The 19869-nt window shown below is 39.4% G+C and overlaps 1 protein-coding gene across 1 annotated transcript in view; it reads left to right on the top strand.

Moving 5' to 3' along the window:
- TACR1 (tachykinin receptor 1) overlaps positions 1–17705 on the top strand; it is a 100993-nt gene extending 83288 nt beyond the window's left edge. Inside the window, exons 3-5 of the mRNA XM_032653077.1 lie at positions 8474–8624; positions 15667–15863; positions 17414–17705. Coding sequence (XP_032508968.1) covers positions 8474–8624; positions 15667–15863; positions 17414–17705 — 640 coding nt within the window. The remainder of the gene's footprint in view (positions 1–8473; positions 8625–15666; positions 15864–17413) is intronic.
- The last annotated feature ends 2164 nt before the right edge of the window (positions 17706–19869 follow it).

Below are 19869 nucleotides of genomic sequence, written 5' to 3'. Positions count from 1 at the left end.
TCATCTCACACCAGTCAGAATGGCCATCATCAAAAAATCTATAAACAATAAATGCTGGAGAGGGTGTGGAGAAAAGGGGACACTCTTGCACTGCTGGTGGGAATGTGAATTGGTTCAGCCACTGTGGAGAACAGTATGGAGGTTCCTTAAAAAACTACAGATAGAATTACCATATGACCCAGCAATCCCACTACTTGGCATATACCCTGAGAAAACCAAAATTCAAAAAGAGTCATGTACCAAAATGTTCATTGCAGCTCTATTTACAATAGCCAGGACATGGAAACAACCTAAGCGCCCATCATCGAATGAATGGATAAAGAAGATGTGGCACATATACACAATGGAATATTACTCAGCCTTAAAAAGAAATGAAATTGAGCTATTTGTAATGAGATGGATAGACCTAGAGTCTGTCATACAGAGTGAAGTAAGTCAGAAAGAAAAAGACAAATACCGTATGCTAACACATATATATGGAATTTAAGGGAAAAAAATGTCATGAAGAACCTAGGGGTAAGATAGGAATAAAGACGCAGACCTACTGGAGAACGGACTTGAGGGTATGGGGAGGGGGAGGGGTGAGTTTTGATAGGGCGAGAGAGAGTCATGGACATATACACACTAACAAACGTAGTAAGGTAGATAGCTGGGGGGAAGCAGCCGCAAGGCACAGGGATATTAGCTCGGTGCTTTGTGATAGCCTGGAAGGGTGGGATGGGGAGAGCGGGAGGGAGGGAGACGCAAGAGGGAAGACATATGGGAACATATGTATATGTATAGCTGATTCACTTTGTTATAAAGCAGAAACTAACACACCATTGTAAAGCAATTATACCCCAATAAAGATGTTTAAAAAAAAAAAAAAAAAAAAAGACAACCCTCAGAATGGGAGAAAACATTTGCAAATGAAGCAACTGACAAAGGATTAATCTCCAAAATTTACAAGCAGCTCATGCAGCTCAATAACAAAAAAACAAACAACCCCATCCAAAAAAAAAAAAAAAAAAAAAATTCACATTCAAACTTTTCTGAATGTCTTCAAAGCATTGTTTTAGAGTTGGATCATTCTAATCAGGATTCAAACCAGGTAGGCAGGAATAAAGAGGTAGACATAGAGAATGGACTTGACATGGGGTGGGAGGGCGAAGCTGGGGCGAAGTGAGAGTAGCACTGACATATGTACACTACTGAATGTAAAATAGTTGGCTGGTGGGAAGCAGCAGCATAGCACAGGGAGATCAGCTCTGTGCTTTGAGATAACCTAGAGGGGTTGGGATAGGATGGGAGGGAGGCTCAAAAGGGAGGGGACATGGGCACATGTGTATGCATACGGCTGATTCTCTTTGTTGTGCAACAGAAACTAACACAGTACTGTGAAGCAATTGTACTCCAATAAAGATCTATTTAAAAAAAAAAAAAAAAAAAACACTAATTCAAAAATCAAAAAGATACATGCATCCCAGTGTTCATAGTAGCATAATTGACAATAGCTAGGACAAGCAACCTAAGTTTCCATCACCAGATGAATGACTAAAGAAGATGTGGTATATAAATATTAATACAATGAACTATTACTCAGCCATAAAAAGGAATGAAATTTTGCCACTTGCAACAACATGGATGGACTTGGAACGTACTTAATGAAATAAGTCAGACAGAGAAAGACAAAATACTGTATGCTATCACTTATATGTGGAATCTAAAAAATAAAACAAACTAGTGAATATAACAAAAGAGAAACAGATTCATAGATATAGTGACAAACTAGTGCTTACCAGTGGTGAGAGGCAAGGGTGGAGGGGCAAGATAGGAGTATGGGATTAAGAGGTACAAACTACTATGTATAAAATAAATAAGTTACAAGGATATATTGTACAGTATAGGGGATATAGTCAATATTTTATAATAACTATAAATGGAGTATAGCCTCTAAAATTGTGAATCACTATGTTGCACTGAAACATATAATTTTATAAATCAATTATGCCTCAGTTTTTAAAAAGACTTAATAAAAAACACAAAAAATCAATGCACATGTCTCATGTATCTCATCATGTGGGAACCAAGCTGTCCTTTCAGTCACAGTCTATTGCAGTCACTCCTGATTCTTTCCCTGGCTCACATTTGGCACATCCCTGATCACTGATCCCTGATCTCTTCTCCCAAGGCAGATATTAATTCTGAGAGCTATCAGATTCAAGAGCCAAAAAAACCCATGAAGCTGTACAAAATAAGATTATACTAGGTCCTATTGACCAGTTCTCTAAAATAATGATTTTGGCAAAATATTAAAATGCAGGTTTATCTCCAATTAACTGCAAGAATAGGTAAAACTTCTCCAAGAATATGTCAAGATGGAAGAAATATATTTATTTTCATATTTTCTAGTGATTAAATTTCATTCATTTGACCTAAATTCATTTAGAATTTTTGATAACTTGGACATTGGATTGAGCACTTGCAACTTCCATGTGAAAAGGGTGTATATGAGCAAGATTTACTTACCTTTTGATCACAGTGGAGGATTTTTATTATTTTGGAGGTTTTTGAGGAGTACCTGAGGGGAATAGAAGGCTGAAAATCTGGAGACCCGGGACCCCAGGTCAGATTAAATGTTCTTATGGTTTTTTATTATATTATGTAATATATATGTGTATGTATGACATTTACATATGTGATAAAATATTCATAATGTAAAATTTATCATTTTACATTCACAATGTTATGCAACTGTCACCACTATCCATTTCAAGAACTTTTTATCATCCCAGATTCTGTACCTATTAAACAGTAACTCCCATCCCCATATCCCAGCTCCTGGTAACCTCTGTTCTATTTTCTGTCTCTATGAATTTGCCTATTCTAAATATTTCATGTAAGTGGGGTCATGCAATATTTGTCCTTTTGTGTCTGGCTTATTCACTTAGCATAATGTTTGCAAGGTTCATCCAGTTGTAGCATGTATCAGAACTTCATTCTTTTTAAGGCTAAATAATATTCTATTTTATGTATATACCACATTTTGATTATCCATTCATCTAGTGAGGGGGATTTGGGTTGTTTCCACCCTTTGGTTATTGTGAATAATGCTGCTATGAACATTGGTGTACAAGTATTTGTTTGAGTCCCTGCATTCAATTCTGGGTATGTATCTAGAACTGGAATTGCTGGGGCATATTCCTGTTATTCTTAATTATCCCTGTTAGAGCATGGACCTGTCTATAACTCATTTTAGTTGAAATTAAGTCCATACTTTTTCTTTCTTACAAATGAATAACAAAATAACTTTTCCTTCTTAAAAAAAAAAAGAGGCTGATAATTTATGTTTACTGATTTAGCTTAGCATTTTCCTAATGGTCTGATCTGTGATTTTCCAAAGAGCACTTTGTGGGGGTTTTTTTTGTTTTTTGTTTTTAACATCTTTATTGGAGTATAATTGCTTTACAATGGTGTGTTAGTTTGCTTTATAACATAGTGAATCAGCTATACATATACATATATCCCCATACCTCCTCCCTCTTGCGTCTCCCTCCCACCCTCCCTATCCCACCCCTCTAGGTGGTCACAAAGCATCAAGCTGATCTCCCTGGAGCACTTTGTTTTAAAGTATAGATTTCATTTTTTTAATTCACGTATAGTGAGACCAACAGATCAGGACATGATTTCCATTGAAAATATAGTTTATTACTCATAGTTCCCAAGAGGAAGGTGCACACCACCCCACAGAGGGTCACAGGCAGAGAGCATGGGGAAACTGTAGGAAAGTCTTTTACTATGTTTTTGAGGGAAGCAACCAGTGAGGCAGGGTAAACAGGCCTAGCATTTTCTTGTTTGAATCATTTCAGTGGGCTCCAGTGTAGGGGCTGCCCATAGATGTCTGAAGTGGCCCTGGGGTGATTAGGGCAGGAGGATAGTATCCTGTAGTGTAAGAGCCCCGAAAAAGCAGATAGACGGCAGGTAGGGGCCTTGGGTTGTTTAGTTTGAATATGAAGTCACACTAGCAGGAGTTATCTCTAGGAGTTAGCTAGCTCTGGACATGCAGTCCCTCCTAGATTCATCAGCAAGACCCAAGATGTCAAAGCATCAGATACAGAAACTAGAAAATATGGTTAATACGTACTTTACTGATGTCATTAAATCTCCAACAACAATATAGTAGTTCCAACAGGCTTGTAGGCCTTGGATCTGAAAAGGTGATTCTCAATGTCAGCTGTATTCCAGAATGGCTTGGGGAATTTTCTAAACTGTGGTTTTCTGCTCCCACACTCATGACCAATTACATGAGTATCTCTGGACACTGATCATTTAAAAATCTCCCCCGATGTTTCTCATGTGATTCTGAGCTTGAGAACCAGTGGTCTAAATGTTTCTCAAAGTCTGAACCAGAACCAGCATCAGCGTCACCTGGGAACTTGTTATAAATTCAGATTCTCAGACTTACCTCAGACATGCTAAGTTGGAAACTGGGTGGGGCCCAGAGTGGGGCCTAGTCCTCCATATTTGTACAAGCCCTCTAGGTGATTCTGAGGCTGGTTTAAGTTTGAGAACCACTGGTCCAAGTTAAGAAGCATCTGTGACTTGACTGCAGTGTTCTCCCATCACATCCCTGACTCCAAAAAGATGCTCAGCGCTCTGAGGGAAAGACCCCACAAAGCTCAGTTAACATGTTTTTATCGCCAAGTAAGTATTGGTCTTCAAAAGGGAGGGCTGTTCTTACAGATAGAAGAAGTAGGTGCAACCTGCAGGTTCCCAGGGTCTCCCTGACACCATAGTCTCCAAACATTTTGATTTCAAGCAGTATCTATACAGCAATCAGGAAGAGGGACTGAGATCAGGTAGGAAACAAGTATGCAGTCACTGCTGCGGTGACTAGAGAACTGAGGCTCCCAAGAAGTCTTCTGGAGGAGACAATCAAAGTGAACATTGAAAGTCTGGTAAGACTGGAACAGCCTGTCTGCATGGAACAGGCTGTCTGCACAGAACAGCCTGTCTGCATGGAACAGCCAGTCTGTACATAACAGCTTGCACTAAACACCTTGCTTTGCTGAATCTGTGGCTTGTTACTTTAAGAACTCTTCCAAGTTTCTTCAAGTTTCAAATTTTAGCATTCAGAGGAGGCAGAATAAGTGGTAAAACTGTGGGGCTTTGCAAAGAAGTGATTGAAAACAAACTATTGATAAAGGAGAAATTGTGAGTGAGTAAGTGGGTTTTCCTTTTTGGAAAAAAAATATTGCAGAAAATAAGCATAAATAGTGGAAGAAAATATCATTGGGTGACTAGAGCTAATCAATGAATTTGGTAAAGTTGCAGGATACAAAATTAATGCACAGAAATCACTTGCATTCCTATACACTAAGAATGAAAGATCAGAAAGAGAAATTAAGGAAATAATCCCATTCACCATTTCAACAAAAAGAATAAAATACCTAGGAATAAACCTACCTAAGGAGGTAAAAGACCTGTACTCAGAAAACTATAAGACACTGATGAAAGAAATCAAAGATGACACAAACAGATGGAGAGATATACCATGCTCTTGGATTGGAAGAATCAATATTGTGAAAATGACTCTACTACCCAAAGCAATCTACACATTCAATTCAATCCCTATTGAATTACCAGTGGCATTTTTTACAGAACTAGAACAAAAAACTCTTAAAATTTGTATAGAGACAAAAAACCCTGAATAGCCAAAGCAGTCTTGAGGGGAAAAAAAAAACGGAGGTGGAGGAGTCAGACTCCCTGACTTCAGACTATACTACAAAGCTACAGTAATCAAGAGAATATGGTACTGTCACAAAAACAGAAATATAGATCAATGTAACAGGATAGAAAGACCAGAGGTAAACCCACGCACCTATGGTAAACTAATCTATGGCAAAGGAGGCAAGGATACACAATGGAGAAAAGACAGTCTCTTCAATAAGTGGTGTTGGGAAAACTGGACAGCTACATGTTAAAGAATGAAATTAGAACCCTCCCTAACACCACACACAAAAATAAACTCAAAATGGATGTAAATGTAAGACCAGACACTATAAAAATCTTAGAGGAAAACATAGGCAGAACACTCTTTGACATAAATCACAGCAAGATCTTTTTTGATCCACCTCCTAGAGTAATGGAAATAAAAACAAAAATAAACAAATGGGACCTAATGAAGCTTAAAAGTTTTTGCACAGCCAAGGAAACAATGAACAAGATGAAAAGAAAACCCTCAGAATGGGAGAATGTATTTGCAAATGAATCAATGGACAAAGGATTAATCTCCAAAATATATAAATAGCTCATGCAGCTCAATATTAATAAAACAAATAACCCAATCAAAAAATGGGCAGAAGACTTAAATAGACATTTCTCCAAAGAAGACATACAGATGGGCAAGAAGCACACGAAAAGCTGCTCAACATCACTAATTATTAGAGAAATGCAAATCAAAACCACAATGAGGTATTACCTTACACCAGTTAGAATGGGCATCATCAGAAAATCTACGAACAACAAATGCTGGAGAGGGTGTGGAGTAAAGGGAACCCTCTTGCACTGTTGGTGGGAATATAAATTGATACAGCCACTACGGAGAACAGTATGGAGGTTCCTTTGAAAACTAAAAATAGAATTACCATGTGACCCAGCAATCCCACTACTGGGCATACACCCAGAGAAAACCATAATTCAAAAAGACACATGCACCCTGATGTTCCTTGCAGCACTATTTACAATAGCCAGGTCATGGAAGCAACCTAAATGCCCATCAACAGATGAATGGATAAATAAGATGTGGTACATATATACAATGGAATATTACTCAGCCATAAAAAAGAATGAAATTAGGTCACTGGTAGAGACGTGGATGGTTCTAGAGACTGTCATACAGAGTGAAGTGAGCCAGAAAGAGAAAAACAAATATCGTATATTAACGTATATATGTGGAGCCTAGAAAAATGGTACAGATGAACCAGTTTGCAGGGCGGAAATAGAGACACAGTGTAGAGAAGAAACGTATGGACACCAAGGGGGGAAAGTGGTGGTGCTGATGGTGGTGGTTGGGTGAATTGGGAGATTGGGATTGACATGTATACACTAATATGTGTAAAATAGATAACTAATAAGAACCTACTGTATAAAAAAATAAATTAAATTAAATTAAAATATTAAAATATATATATATCACTGGGTGACTTTTCTCCAGTGAAAAGAAGCTGGCTCTGTGGTCACAGTCTTGCGTTCTAATCTCAGTTCCTCATTTTACCAGCTGTGAATTTCGGAAAGTTAATTAAATTCTAAGCTTTGGTTTCCTTATCTACAAAATGGGATTATGATAGTGTCTACCTAATCATTTGTTTTGAGGATTAAAGAAGATAATGCCAGTAAAGTGCATGGCACTGTGCTATTCACTCAATAAAATCTAACTTCCAGTTCAGCTATTAATACTATCATTAATGTTATTATGAACACAGTGACCTAGAGTAAAACCCACAAAATATTAGCTGTTCTTCTTATTATTATTATTATTATTATCAGGAATGCTGAGGCTTTGCATTAAACTCACATCAGGGGGAAAGGCCTATAACTAGCCAGACATGCCAAGGACCATCTGAGAAAAAATACTCTTTCTCCAAATTCAAATAACTTATTAAAATGTCCAACTTACAATGAGCTTCATCTTAAACAGAATAGGATAAGTTGTGCTGTTGTAAGAAACCTCAAAATCTGTGGTTTAACACTGCAAAGGTTTGTTTCTTTCTCATATTCCAATCAGACTCAAATCATTTGGTATCTGTCCTCCAAGTGGTAACTCAGAGACCCAGACAGCTTCCATCTGGACATATATATTTAAGGACCAGGCCTAGAAGTAGCTTAAACTTTGTGGCTCTCACCTACTGATCTTAATTCTAGGATAAGTCTTATCTCTCTCCAAGATAATTATGCTTATATCTGTGAAGCCATTTGTCATTTAGGATAGATTGTCTCATTAACCATGATGATGGTTCTCATCTGAATGTACTAGTTGGTCTATGTCCCTGCACCAAAACTGACCCTAAGTTTAAATCTGACAAGTATGTATTGAGCAGTAAAATCATCTCCTTTATTCTAGAGAATATACTTCCATTAATGCAGCCTAAGATTTCATTTTCTCTTTGGAGGGAGAGGTAAGCAATATTGAACTTAACATCAACTAAAATTGCTGTAGGTATACAACAGATTCAGTTCCCTCTGATCAGTGTTTGTTCTTCTCTTTTCATTCTGAATAGGAATCTCCATTATGGAAAAAGTCCATAAGAAAAACATAAGTTGAAGAGATTTGCTTTCTCTACTTTATCCATTAACATATCACCCATCCATCCAATGCAGGTGGCTAGCCTTATCATCAAAGCTTATTAATGGCAAATGCTGAGAAATGTAACCGTCAAAGCTTGACCAACTCTATTATTTCTTGAACTGACCCCTTCCATCCACCTTGTTGCAGGTACCACATCTGTGTGACTGTGTTGATCTACTTCCTCCCCCTGCTGGTGATAGGCTATGCGTACACTGTAGTGGGTATCACACTGTGGGCCAGCGAGATCCCTGGGGACTCCTCTGACCGTTACCACGAGCAAGTCTCTGCCAAGCGCAAGGTGAGCAAAGGGAAGGCAGCACTTAACCCACCCTGGCATAGGTGACAGACCGGCAAGCTTATGAGCCCCAGAGCCTCAGGAGACCCAGAGGCAGCAGGCACAAAACATCCCTGGGTCCTGGGAACAATAGAAGGGAGTGGAGGAAAGGGGAAGGGAGGGGAGGGAAGAGATCTTTCTTCAATGTTTTCGTAACCTAGGCCTGCCTGTACAGGCATAAGCCACCTCACTCTCGCCTTAAGGCTAATTGAAAACTGTCAAGTCATTAAAACACAAACACACATATTTAACTACAAAAGCATGAAGAGTTATTCAGTTCTCTTTTATTATTAAAATTTGACAAAATAGTACATTTACTTGGTTCAAACATCAAAAAGTACTAAAAGAAACAAAATTATGGTGATGGAGAATAGACTAGGAGTTGCCAGGATTAGTACTGGGGGAAGAGTCTGTCTACAAAGGGACAGCATGAGTGAATTTCTTTGTGATGATGGAGCAGCTATGTATCCTGATTGCTGTGGGTTTTTCACTTATCTCTGCATATGATAAAATTTCATAGAACTATACACCCCCAAAAAAATGCATGTAAAAACTGGCAAAATCCAAATGCAGTCCATTAATAGTACCGCACTATCATCAGTTTCCTGATTTTGATCATGTGGCATAATTATCTAAGATGATATCATTGGGAGAAGCTGTGTGATGGGTACCTGGGAACTCTCTGACCTATTTTTGCAACTTCTTGGGAGTCTTAAATTATTCGGAAATTAAAAGTCAAAAAATATATTGAGTCTTACCATGAAAGGTCTCTCTCCTTTCTAGGTCCTCCATCTACACAGTTCCCAAATGTGTATGCACACACACACACACACACACACACACACAGTATGATAACCACAGTTGTTGTTAATCCTTTCAGATATTGTAATGCATTTATAAGCCAAATAAATATACATTCTTTTCTTTCTTACACAAATAGTAAATACACGCTGTTCTTCCTCTTATTTTTAAATTTAACAACATCCACAAAATCTTCAAAAATCAATATAGAAAGAAATTTCTCATTCTTTATTTTTCTCTTTTGGTACTTCTTTGCATAGTATTTCATTGTGTGGATGCTAGATAGCTTTTCTTTTTTATTGAAATACAGTTGACTTACAATAGTATATTAATTTCAGATGTATTACATAATGATTTGACATTTGCATCCACTAGCACCACAATAATTCTAGTAACGATCTGTCCCCATACAAAGTTATTAAAATGTTACTGACCATATTCTTTATGCTGCTTATTACATCCCCATGACTTATTTAAGGTTTGTACCCCTTAATCCTCTTCACCCATTTCACCCACCTACCCATCTGCCTTCTTTCTGGCAACCACCCTTTTATTCTCTACATCTTTATGAGTCTGCTTTTGTTTTGTTTGTTTCTTTGTTTTGTTTTTTAGATTCCACATATAAGTGAGATGATGTGATATTTGACTTTCTCTTAGGATAATACCCTCTATATTCATCCATGTTGTCCCAAATGACAAGATTTCATTTTTTAATGTCTGGGTAATATTCCATTGTATGTGTGTGTGTATATATATATACATAAAATATATTTTTATACCCATTCCTCTATCAATGGACACTTAGGTTGCTTCCATATCTTGGCTATTGTAAATAATGCTCCTATAAACATCAGGGTACTTGTATCTTTTCAAAGTGTTTTTGTTTCCTTTGGATAAATACCCAGGGGTGTAGATGCTGGATCGTATGGTAGTTCTCTTTTCAATTTGTTGAGGAATCTCCATACTGTTTTCCAGAATGGCTGCACCAATTTACATTTCCACAAACAGTTTACAAAGGCTCATTTTTCTCCACATCCTTGCCAATGCTTGTTATCTGCTGTCTTTGTGATATAGCCATTCTGACACATGTGAAGTGATATCTCATTGTGGTTTTGGTTTGATGTGTGATGTTGGGTATCTTTACATGTGCCTTTTTGCCATCTGTATGCCTTATTTGGAAAAACATCTCTTCAGGTCCCTGCCATTTTTTAATGCAGTTGTTTGGTTTTTTTGATGTTGAGTGATATTAGTTCTTTGTATATTTTAGATATTAATCCCCTATCAGATATATTATTTGCAAATATTCAGTAAGCTGCCTTTTTGTTTTGTTTATAGTTTCCTTCACTGTGCAAAAGCTTTTCACTTTGATGTAGTCCCATTTGTTAATTTTTGCTCTTGTTTCCCTTGCCTGAGGAGACACATTTTTTTTAAAAAATGCTAATACCAGTGTCAAAAAGGGTGCTTCCTGTTTTCTTCTAGAAGTTTTGTGGTTTCAGGTCTTCCATTTAAGTTTTTAATCCAGTTTGAATTTATTTTTATATATGATGTGAGAATGTAATCCTGTTTTATTTTTTTGCATGTAGCAGTCAACTTTTCCCAACATGTTTTTTTGAAGAGGCTGTATTTTCCCCACTATAATTCTTGCCTCCTTTGTCATAGATTAATTGACCATATGGGTGTGGGTTTATTTCTGGGATCTCTATTCTGTTCTTTTGAGCTCTGTGTCTGTTTTGTGCCAGTACCATATTGTTTTGATTACTGTAGCTTTTAGTATGATTTTGAAATCAAGAGCATAATGCCTCCAGCTTTGTTCTTCTTTCTCAAGATTGTTATGGCTACTTGGGGTTTTTTGTGTTTCTGTATAAGTTTTAGAATTATTTGTTGTAGTTCTGTGAAATTGCCTTTGGTATTTTGATAGATTGCATTGAATCTGTAGGTTGCCTTGGGTAGTATGGTCATTTTAACAATATTAATTCTTCCAATATGTGAGCATGCTATATTTTGGTTTTTGCTTGTGTCCCCTTCAAGTTATTTTATCAGTGCCTTATAGTTTTCCAAGTACAAGTTGTCTACCTCCTTGGTTAGGTTTATTCTTAGGTATTTTATTCTTTTTGATGCAGTTGTAAATGGGACTGTTTTCTTAATTTCTCATTCTGATATTTCAGTGTTAGTATATAGAAATGCAACAGATTTCTGTATATTAATTTTGTATCCTGAAACTTTATTGAATTTGTTTATTAGTTCTAATAGTTTTTTGGTGGCTTCTTTAGGATATTCAATGTATAGTATCTTGTCATCTGCAAACAGTGACAGTTTGAATTCTTCCTTTCTAATTTGGATATCTTTTTCTTGTCTGATTGCTTTGAATAGAACTCCCAATACTACATTGAATAAAAAGGGTGAGAGTGGGCAACCTTTTCTTGTTTCTGATCTTAGAGGAAATGCTTTCACCTTTTCACCACTGAATATGATGTTAGCTATGGGTTTGTCACATATGGCCTTTATATGTTGAGGTATGTTCCCTCTATACCCACTTTGTTGAGAGTTTTTGTCATAAAAGGATACTGAATTCTGTCAAAAGTTTTTTCTATATTTATGAAAATGATCATATGATTTTTATTCTTCAATTTGTTAGTGTGATGTAACACATTGACTAATTTGCTGATGTTGAAACATCCTTGCATCCCAGGCACAAATTCCACTCAATCATGGTGTATGATCCTTTTAAGGTATTGTTGAATTCTGTTTGCTAATATTTTGTTGAGGATTTTGCATCCATGTTCATCAGTTATATTGGTCTGTAATGTACTTATTGCCATTTTGTTGTTTTCTGGTTGTTTTTATAGTTCTTTTTTCTTCTCTTTTTTGCTCTCTTCCCTTGTGGTTTAATGTCTGCCTTTAATGTTATGTTTGGATTCCTTTCTCTTTTTTCATGTGTATCTATTAGAGATTTTTTTGGTTTGTGGTTACCATGATGTTTATATATAGCAAACTATATATACATACACATGTGATTTTTTTTTTTTTTGGCTGCGTTGGGTCTTCATTGCTACATGCAGACTTTCTCTAGTTGTGGGTTGTGGGGACTACTCTTCGTTGCGATGTGAGGGCTTCTCACTGCAGTGGCTTCTCTTGTTGTGGATCATGGGCTCTAGGTGCGCAGGCTTCAGTAGTTGTGGCATGCAACCTCAGTAGTTGTGGCTCACAGGCTCTAGAGTGCAGGCTCAGTAATTGTGGTGCGTGGGCTCTGTGGCATGTGGGATCTTCCCAGACCAGGGCTCGAACCTGTGTCCCCCACATTGGCAGGCAGATTCTTAACCACTGCACCAAAGGGAAGTCCCACATGTGATTATTTTTAAGTTGGTGACCAGTTAAGTCTGAACACATTCTAACCACCCTTCATTTTTATTTGCCCCCCCCCACATTTAATGTTTTTGACATCATATTTTACATCTTTTTGTTTTGTGTATCCCTTAACTACTTATTGTGGATATAGATGATTTTACGACTTTTGTCTTTAATCTTCCTACTAGCTTTATAAGTGGTTGATTTACTATCTTTATTGTATGTTTGCTTTAACCAATGAGATTTTTCCTCTCATAATTTTCATATTTCTGGTTGTGGTCTTTTCTTTTCCCCTTAGAGAAGTCCCTTTAACATTTCTTGTTAAGCCAGTTTAGTGGTGCTGAATTCTTTTAGCTGTTGCTTGTCTTAAAATTTGTATCTCTCCTTCAAATCTGAATGATAATCTTGCCAGATAGAGTATTCTTGGTTGCATGTTTTATCCTTTCATCACTTTGAATATATGGTGCCACTCCCTTCTGGCCTGCAAAATTTCTACTGAAAAGTCAGCTGACAGTCTTATGGGAGTTCCCATGTGTGTAACTATTTGTTTCCTCTTGCTGCTCTTAATATTCTCTCTTTATCTTTAATATATGCCATATTAATATAATGTGTATTGGTGTGGGCTGCTTTGGGTTCATCTTGTTTGGGACTCTTTGTGCTTCTTGGACATGGATGTCTGTTTCCTTTCCCAGATTGGGGAACTTTTCAGCTATTATTCCTTCAAATAAGTTCTTTGATGCTTTCTCTCTCTCTTATCCTTCTTGGACCCCTATGATGCAAATATTTGTATACTTTGGTTGTCCCAGAGGTCTCTTAAACTACACTCAGTTTTTTGTTAATTATTTTCTTTTTTAATTTTTTGTTCAACTTGGGTGTCTTGCAGTTTGCTGATCCACTCCTCTGTATCACCTAATCCACGGTTGATTCCTTCTAGTGAATTTTTTATTTCAGTTATTCTTCAGCTCTGTTTGGTTCTTCTTTATATTTTCTAATTTTATTTAAATTCTCATTGGGTTTATCCATTCTTCTCTCAAGTTCTTTGAGCATATTTATTATCATTACTTTGAAATCTTTTTCAAGTAGATTGCTTATCTCCATCTCATTTAGTTCTTTTTCTGAGGTTTTGTCTTGTGCCTTTGTTGAAAACATATTCCTCTGTCTCCTCAAATTGTGTGTATTTATTTCTCTGTGCTTATTTCTATGCATTAGGTAAGTTGGTTACATGTTCTGATCTTGGAGAAGTGGCCTTGTGTTGGAGCTGTCCTGTGGGGCCCAGCAGCACACTCTCCTCTGATCAACAGAGCTATATGCTCTAGGGGTGCCCCCTATGTGTGCTGTGTGGGCCGTTCAGTTGTGGTGGGACTGACTACTGTGGGCATGTTGGTAGGTGGGGCTGGGCCCCAGCCCAGTTCACTGCCGACTCTGCCTTGTGACTGTTGGCGCACTTGTGCACAGGGCCAGGTCCTGGGGCAAATGGCTGTGGGTCTATGAGGGCCCTGGGGCTGGTACCAGCCCACTGATGGGTGGGTAACCTCCCAGAGCTAATAGACTAAAAGAAGAACTCCAAAATGGCATTTGCCAAAACCAGTGTCCTCATGGTAGAATGAGGTCCCCAAAACAGCTGCCACTGGTGTTTTTGTCCCCAGGGATGTTCCCAATAGCCTCCTTCTTCTCCAGGAGGCTCTTCAAGGTCAGCAAGTGGGTCTGGCTCAGGCTCCTCTCAAATCACTGCCTCTGTGCTGAGACTCAGAGCATGTGAGACTTTTTGTGCACTCTTTAAGAGCAGAATCTCTGTTTCCTACAGCTCTCTAGCCCTCCTGTGTGCAAGCCCTGCTTGCCTTCAAAGCAAGAGATTCTGAGGGTTTGTCTTCCCAGTGCATACCCCGCTGATGTGGGGCTCAGACCTCTTGCTCCTTGGGGAGGACCTCTGCAATTGTGATCATCCTTCCATTTGGGGGTGACCTCCCCAGGGTTATGGGTCTTCACTATACTGCATCTCTGTCCCTCCTATCCATCTCATTGTGATTCCTTATTTATATCTTTAGTTCAAGAAAATCTTTTCTGCTAGTCTTCAGGTCGTTCTCATTAATAGTTTCTCTGTAACTAGTTGGTGTGCCCATGGGAGGAGGTGAGCTCAGTGTCTTCCTACTCCACTATCTTGGCCACACCTCTCTTAGGTCATTTTTTCTCTGAAGGTTTCTTGGGAATAAAAAGGAATGGGTTATATCACCCAGTATTCATAAAACCATTTTATTAATATCCCCTTTAAACATCTGACACTCCCTTGCTGCAGCTGTCCAAATCCTACCCCTTCTCTTTCCCTCTCCCTGAGTCTTCACACCTAGAAGCCTGCTCTGGCTCATGGCGCCTTTCCCCCTGCTGCTTCCCCCCCATTCCTGGGTCTTTTCCTCCTGAACACCCATTCCCCTTTGCTCATTAATCTGGTCTTCCTTGGCTTCTCCAGTCATTGTCCAGAAGTATGGTATAACACAGAAATTCTCAAACATGAGTGCACATCAGAACAATCAGAAGGGCTTGTCAAAGTCCGAATTCTGGGTTCCACACTCAAACTTTTTGATTCAGTTAGCCTAGAATGGGGTCCAAGAATTTGCATTTCTGACAAGTACTCAAGTTATGGCCATGTTGCTGGTTCTGGGGCCACCCTCTGAGAATCACTGACATAACCAAAGTCCTTTGGTACTACATATAAATGGTCCTTCCTCCACCTTGAAAGGTGTTATTATAATTACTTTACACTCCGTATCACACTGTGCACAGTCAGGGGGCAGGATAAGAGAGAAAATAACCATGAGAAAGGGAGGATGTGCTGGTGGTCTCACCTGTCTCACCCTCTTGCCAGGTGGTTAAGATGATGATTATTGTTGTATGCACCTTTGCCATCTGCTGGCTGCCCTTCCACATCTTCTTCCTCCTGCCTTACATCAACCCTGATCTCTACCTGGAGAAGTTTATTCAGCAGGTTTACCTGGCCATCATGTGGCTGGCCATGAGCTCTACAATGTACAACCCCATCATCTACTGCTGCCTCAATGACAGGTAAGAACCCCATCCCCCATACTCTCTCCAGGACAAGAAACTAATCATCACACTGTTCAATCCCTGCTGACTGAACCATGTGATGATTAGTTCGCTGTAGTCTTTACCACTCCCTCTTGTCTCACAGCTGGCTTTCCTCACTTAGGTTGGCTACTTGGGGACTACAAAGACAAATGGTCTTCTTGTCACCATGCAGGAATATGAGCCCTGAGGAGACTTTTTTTTCTTTTCCAAGATGAACCAGAAATCCATGTTTTTATGTGAAATCTTCTGACTTTTAAACACTTGTTACTAAATCAGTAGTAGAGGGTGGGGTGCAGGGGCAGATTTAAAAAACCTCTGTGATTAATGTATATAAAGCAGGTTGCAAGCTGGATCATGTTCATGAATTTCTCAATCTGCTCTATGGATTCCATGCACAGAGGGTTGTCCATGCAGACAGAGAGAAAGAGAATCAGAGAGAGAGAGAGAGTCAGAGAGTGAATGAGTCAGAGAGTGATAGTGAGAGAGAGAGAACAAGAGAGAAAGAGAGAGATTGATTCCCCTAGAATAATTATCCACCACATGGCATCTTTTCCCTTCTCTGGTCTCTCATTTTCTTCTTCCCATCCCATCATAAAATCTGGGCAGCTTTGTCCAGTTTCTTCCAGCACTTCCAGCAGGACAGGGTAAGCAAAAAGAAGTCAGAGCCTCAAAGGCCTGATTCTGTCTTTACTTGGCCACAGGGGCCAGGAGAGCCTTCCCTGAAGTGGAAGCCAACCTCAGACAAGTAACAGAAGGGAGAGCCATCTAGAATGATGTTCAGTAATAGGGAATTCATCACTGTGTGCAGAGTCCCCAAGAGGCAGCTGGTATGCCATGGTGGCAGCTCACTCATCTGGAGCACCATCTCAGCCTCTGTGAAAAAGAAGGCAGGAGAAGGAGGGGGAAGGAAAAAAGGCTTGTCACATTTATAGCCAACAGTTATCAGTCTATAACGTGCCTTCTCTGAATGAGACACTCAGGTGCTATGAATTTGGGGACAGATATTCCCTGGGACTTGTCCAAATGGTCTTGCTTGTCTAACTCATGGATTTATCTTTCTTCTAGGAGCCTCACAACATACCTAAACACTTCTAAGTTTAATCTCCCAAAAGCTGATTCTGAAGGGACATGATTGGCAGAAAGTCAGTGGGCTACTTGAAGGAAAGGACTGAGTCTTGACACAGTATTGTGCATATAGTAAACACTTGGTGAATGTTTTTACTGATGTTGAATTGACCCAAAATCAGCTGACACTGAACCAGTGGAGGCAGTATATTTCAACAGCCACGCTAAGTACAGACATGCATTTCACATGAACTTGGGTTCTAGTCCTGGATTTAACCTTGATCACTGACCTTTGAATCTTTTTGCCCTTAGCATCTTCAGCTGTCAATTAATTAAAAAAAATAATAACACAGTGTCTCATTTGGGTATGTCCACGTATTAAAGAGCTACCACAATGATGGGAACACCCTCTGAAAGCAGGCCATACTCAAGGATTATCTCTCCTTCTACTCTCTCTTCAGGTTCCGTCTGGGCTTCAAGCAAGCCTTTCGGTGCTGCCCTTTCATCAGTGCTGGTGACTATGAGGGGCTTGAAATGAAATCCACTAGGTACCTCCAGACGCAGGGCAGTGTGTATAAAGTCAGCCGCCTGGAGACCACTGTCTCCACAGTGGTGGGGGCCCATGAGGAAGACCTGGAGGAAGGCCCCAAGGCCATGCCCTCATCCCTGGACAAGACCTCCAATGACTCCTCTCGCAGCGACTCTAAGACCACGATGGAGAACTTCAGCTTCTACTCCAACATGCTCTCCTAGACTATGGGGCGTTCAGTAGGCGCAGTCACCTTTGTCTTTGTCTTGCTTCATTTCATGCATGGATAAATCCTCAATATAGAGACCATAAGAAACACTTTTGCGGCTTGTGAAAAGGTCAGAATAGTTTAGGAAAAACATTCCATTCTGGAGTCAAAAACCTGCATTCTTCTATGTCTTTGCCACCCACATGCTGTGTGACCCAAAACAAATCATCGAACTTCTCTGAGCCTGTACAATGGGAAGGTTAGACTCGATTTTCTCTACAGTCCATTCCAAGATTCTAGAATTAACTTTAATTGCATGTTGGCACTCATTTCAGGGTAATTCCTGCAATGCAGCAAAAGATCCAACTGATCTGTTTGCCTAGAGCTGCTATCTTATTTCAATAAAGGTGTTCTCAGTCTTGCTTAGATTATTTTCCTTTAGCTGGTGGCTCATACTGCATCAGCCTCTGCTTGATAAGGTGAACAAAAGGAGGAACCACATAAAATCTGAATGAAAGATGTAACACTCTCTTCTAAGGACCGATGAAAAGAAGGCATACTTCTGCCCCTTTTTGGCATCTCAATAATTCAGTGCAGTATGGGATTGAGAGCCTCAAGTTTATCTGCATTATGTCCCCAGTGACTGTCCTGAGCAATCAATGCTGATAGAATATGTCCACTGATACTAGCTAATGTCTGTTATGAACCAAGACTCAGGAGAACTGTGCAATACTTAATCTATCTGATCCTCTCTTTCCTTATTTGTAAAATTATGAGCTGAACTACATCTAGGTGTCCTTTTGAATGTTAACATTCATTGGTTCAATGATTGTATGTCTTTTTTTACTGTTCAACAAAAAATTTGTAGTCTCAGGAAGAATAGAAGGAGTAAGTCCAGCGAATTAATACCTAGAGATGTAGCAACTGCTAAGACCATGTATCAGTATCCATATATGACATTCTCTGATTTATCCTAAAACTGTGAGCACTTTCCTTCTCCTGAAGATTTTGGCCTTTGACAGAGCAGAGGACTTCATGTCAAATCCTACATCTCTCTATAAGGATTTAACAGGCTAAGTCTCCCAGCTGGAGAATGCCACCAGGGAAGAAAAACATGTAGGCTCCCTGCTCTGGACTTTTGGGTATCTTAGGGCAGGGGCACTCACCTAGATTTTTAGCTTTATACTAGCATAAGGCATGAGTTCAGATGCCCAGTGACTGAGGAGGCTGCACCCTGCAACAACACTTGTGGGAAGAGGCCACCTTGCATCTTCCCTTTAGACTCTCTGAATCTCCCCTTCCTGCCACCAGCTTTGCTGGCCTCCTGTCTAAAAGAGGTGGGATGATTGATCAACCCTACAGAAGAGTCAGTTGACAGAGAGTCACAAACTTAAAGCTTCGTGTCCTGACAGTTTTGGGGTTATAGCAGGTGAGTGTACAGTTTCTTTCTGTCTCCCAGATCTGTGCTTTGTCCAGATGTGGCTGAAAGCAGAAACCTCATGTAACTACCATAAATGCCTTCTTCGTGGTTTGAAGAATGCATGCACATATTCTGCATCCATCATGTTCAGGGAGAACTGTGCTGCACATAGGGTTTACAGTCGTTACCAGCTGTGCTGGCCCTAACCCTACCAGGGCATTGACAGGCCAGGAAGAAGCTATATAGCAACAGTATAAGCCAGAAAGATATCCTCCAAAGCAGCATGAGAAGGATTAAATAAACTAAGAAAACCAGCTCAGTGCAAATATATGAATGGAACACATAATTTAGGGGCAACAAAAGTCAGTGCCCAAAGCATTAGTCTTACTTCTGATAAAGAATCATGCCATGTATGGATTATTCACTTCAGAGGGATGTAAAGAACTGGCATGATTATGAGAAGTACCTAAGAAGAAAGTGTTAATGAGTAGGGGACATCCCCTCTATGGAAGAGGTTAGAGTTGAATTCAACAAGGTTTATTGAGCACTTGCTCTGGACTTGGCCCTGAGCTGGGGACACACAGCTCCTTCTGTTCTTGAGGAGCCTACCAACAGGACATTGTTAACTCACCAGTCTTAGTGGGTCTAGGCTGCCCAGCAGGCATGGAGGAAGTTGAGAAGCAGATTTTCCACAGGATTCTAAAGACCCACACTCAACGTGGGTAATCGGGCCAAAGACCTTAAGATAGCCTTTTGCAAT

This window comes from Phocoena sinus, chromosome 13 (assembly GCF_008692025.1).
Source record: "Phocoena sinus isolate mPhoSin1 chromosome 13, mPhoSin1.pri, whole genome shotgun sequence".
Taxonomy (NCBI): Eukaryota; Metazoa; Chordata; class Mammalia; order Artiodactyla; family Phocoenidae; genus Phocoena; species Phocoena sinus.
Note: the sequence above shows the minus strand (reverse complement) of the source record. Positions and strands in the feature narration are given on the sequence as shown.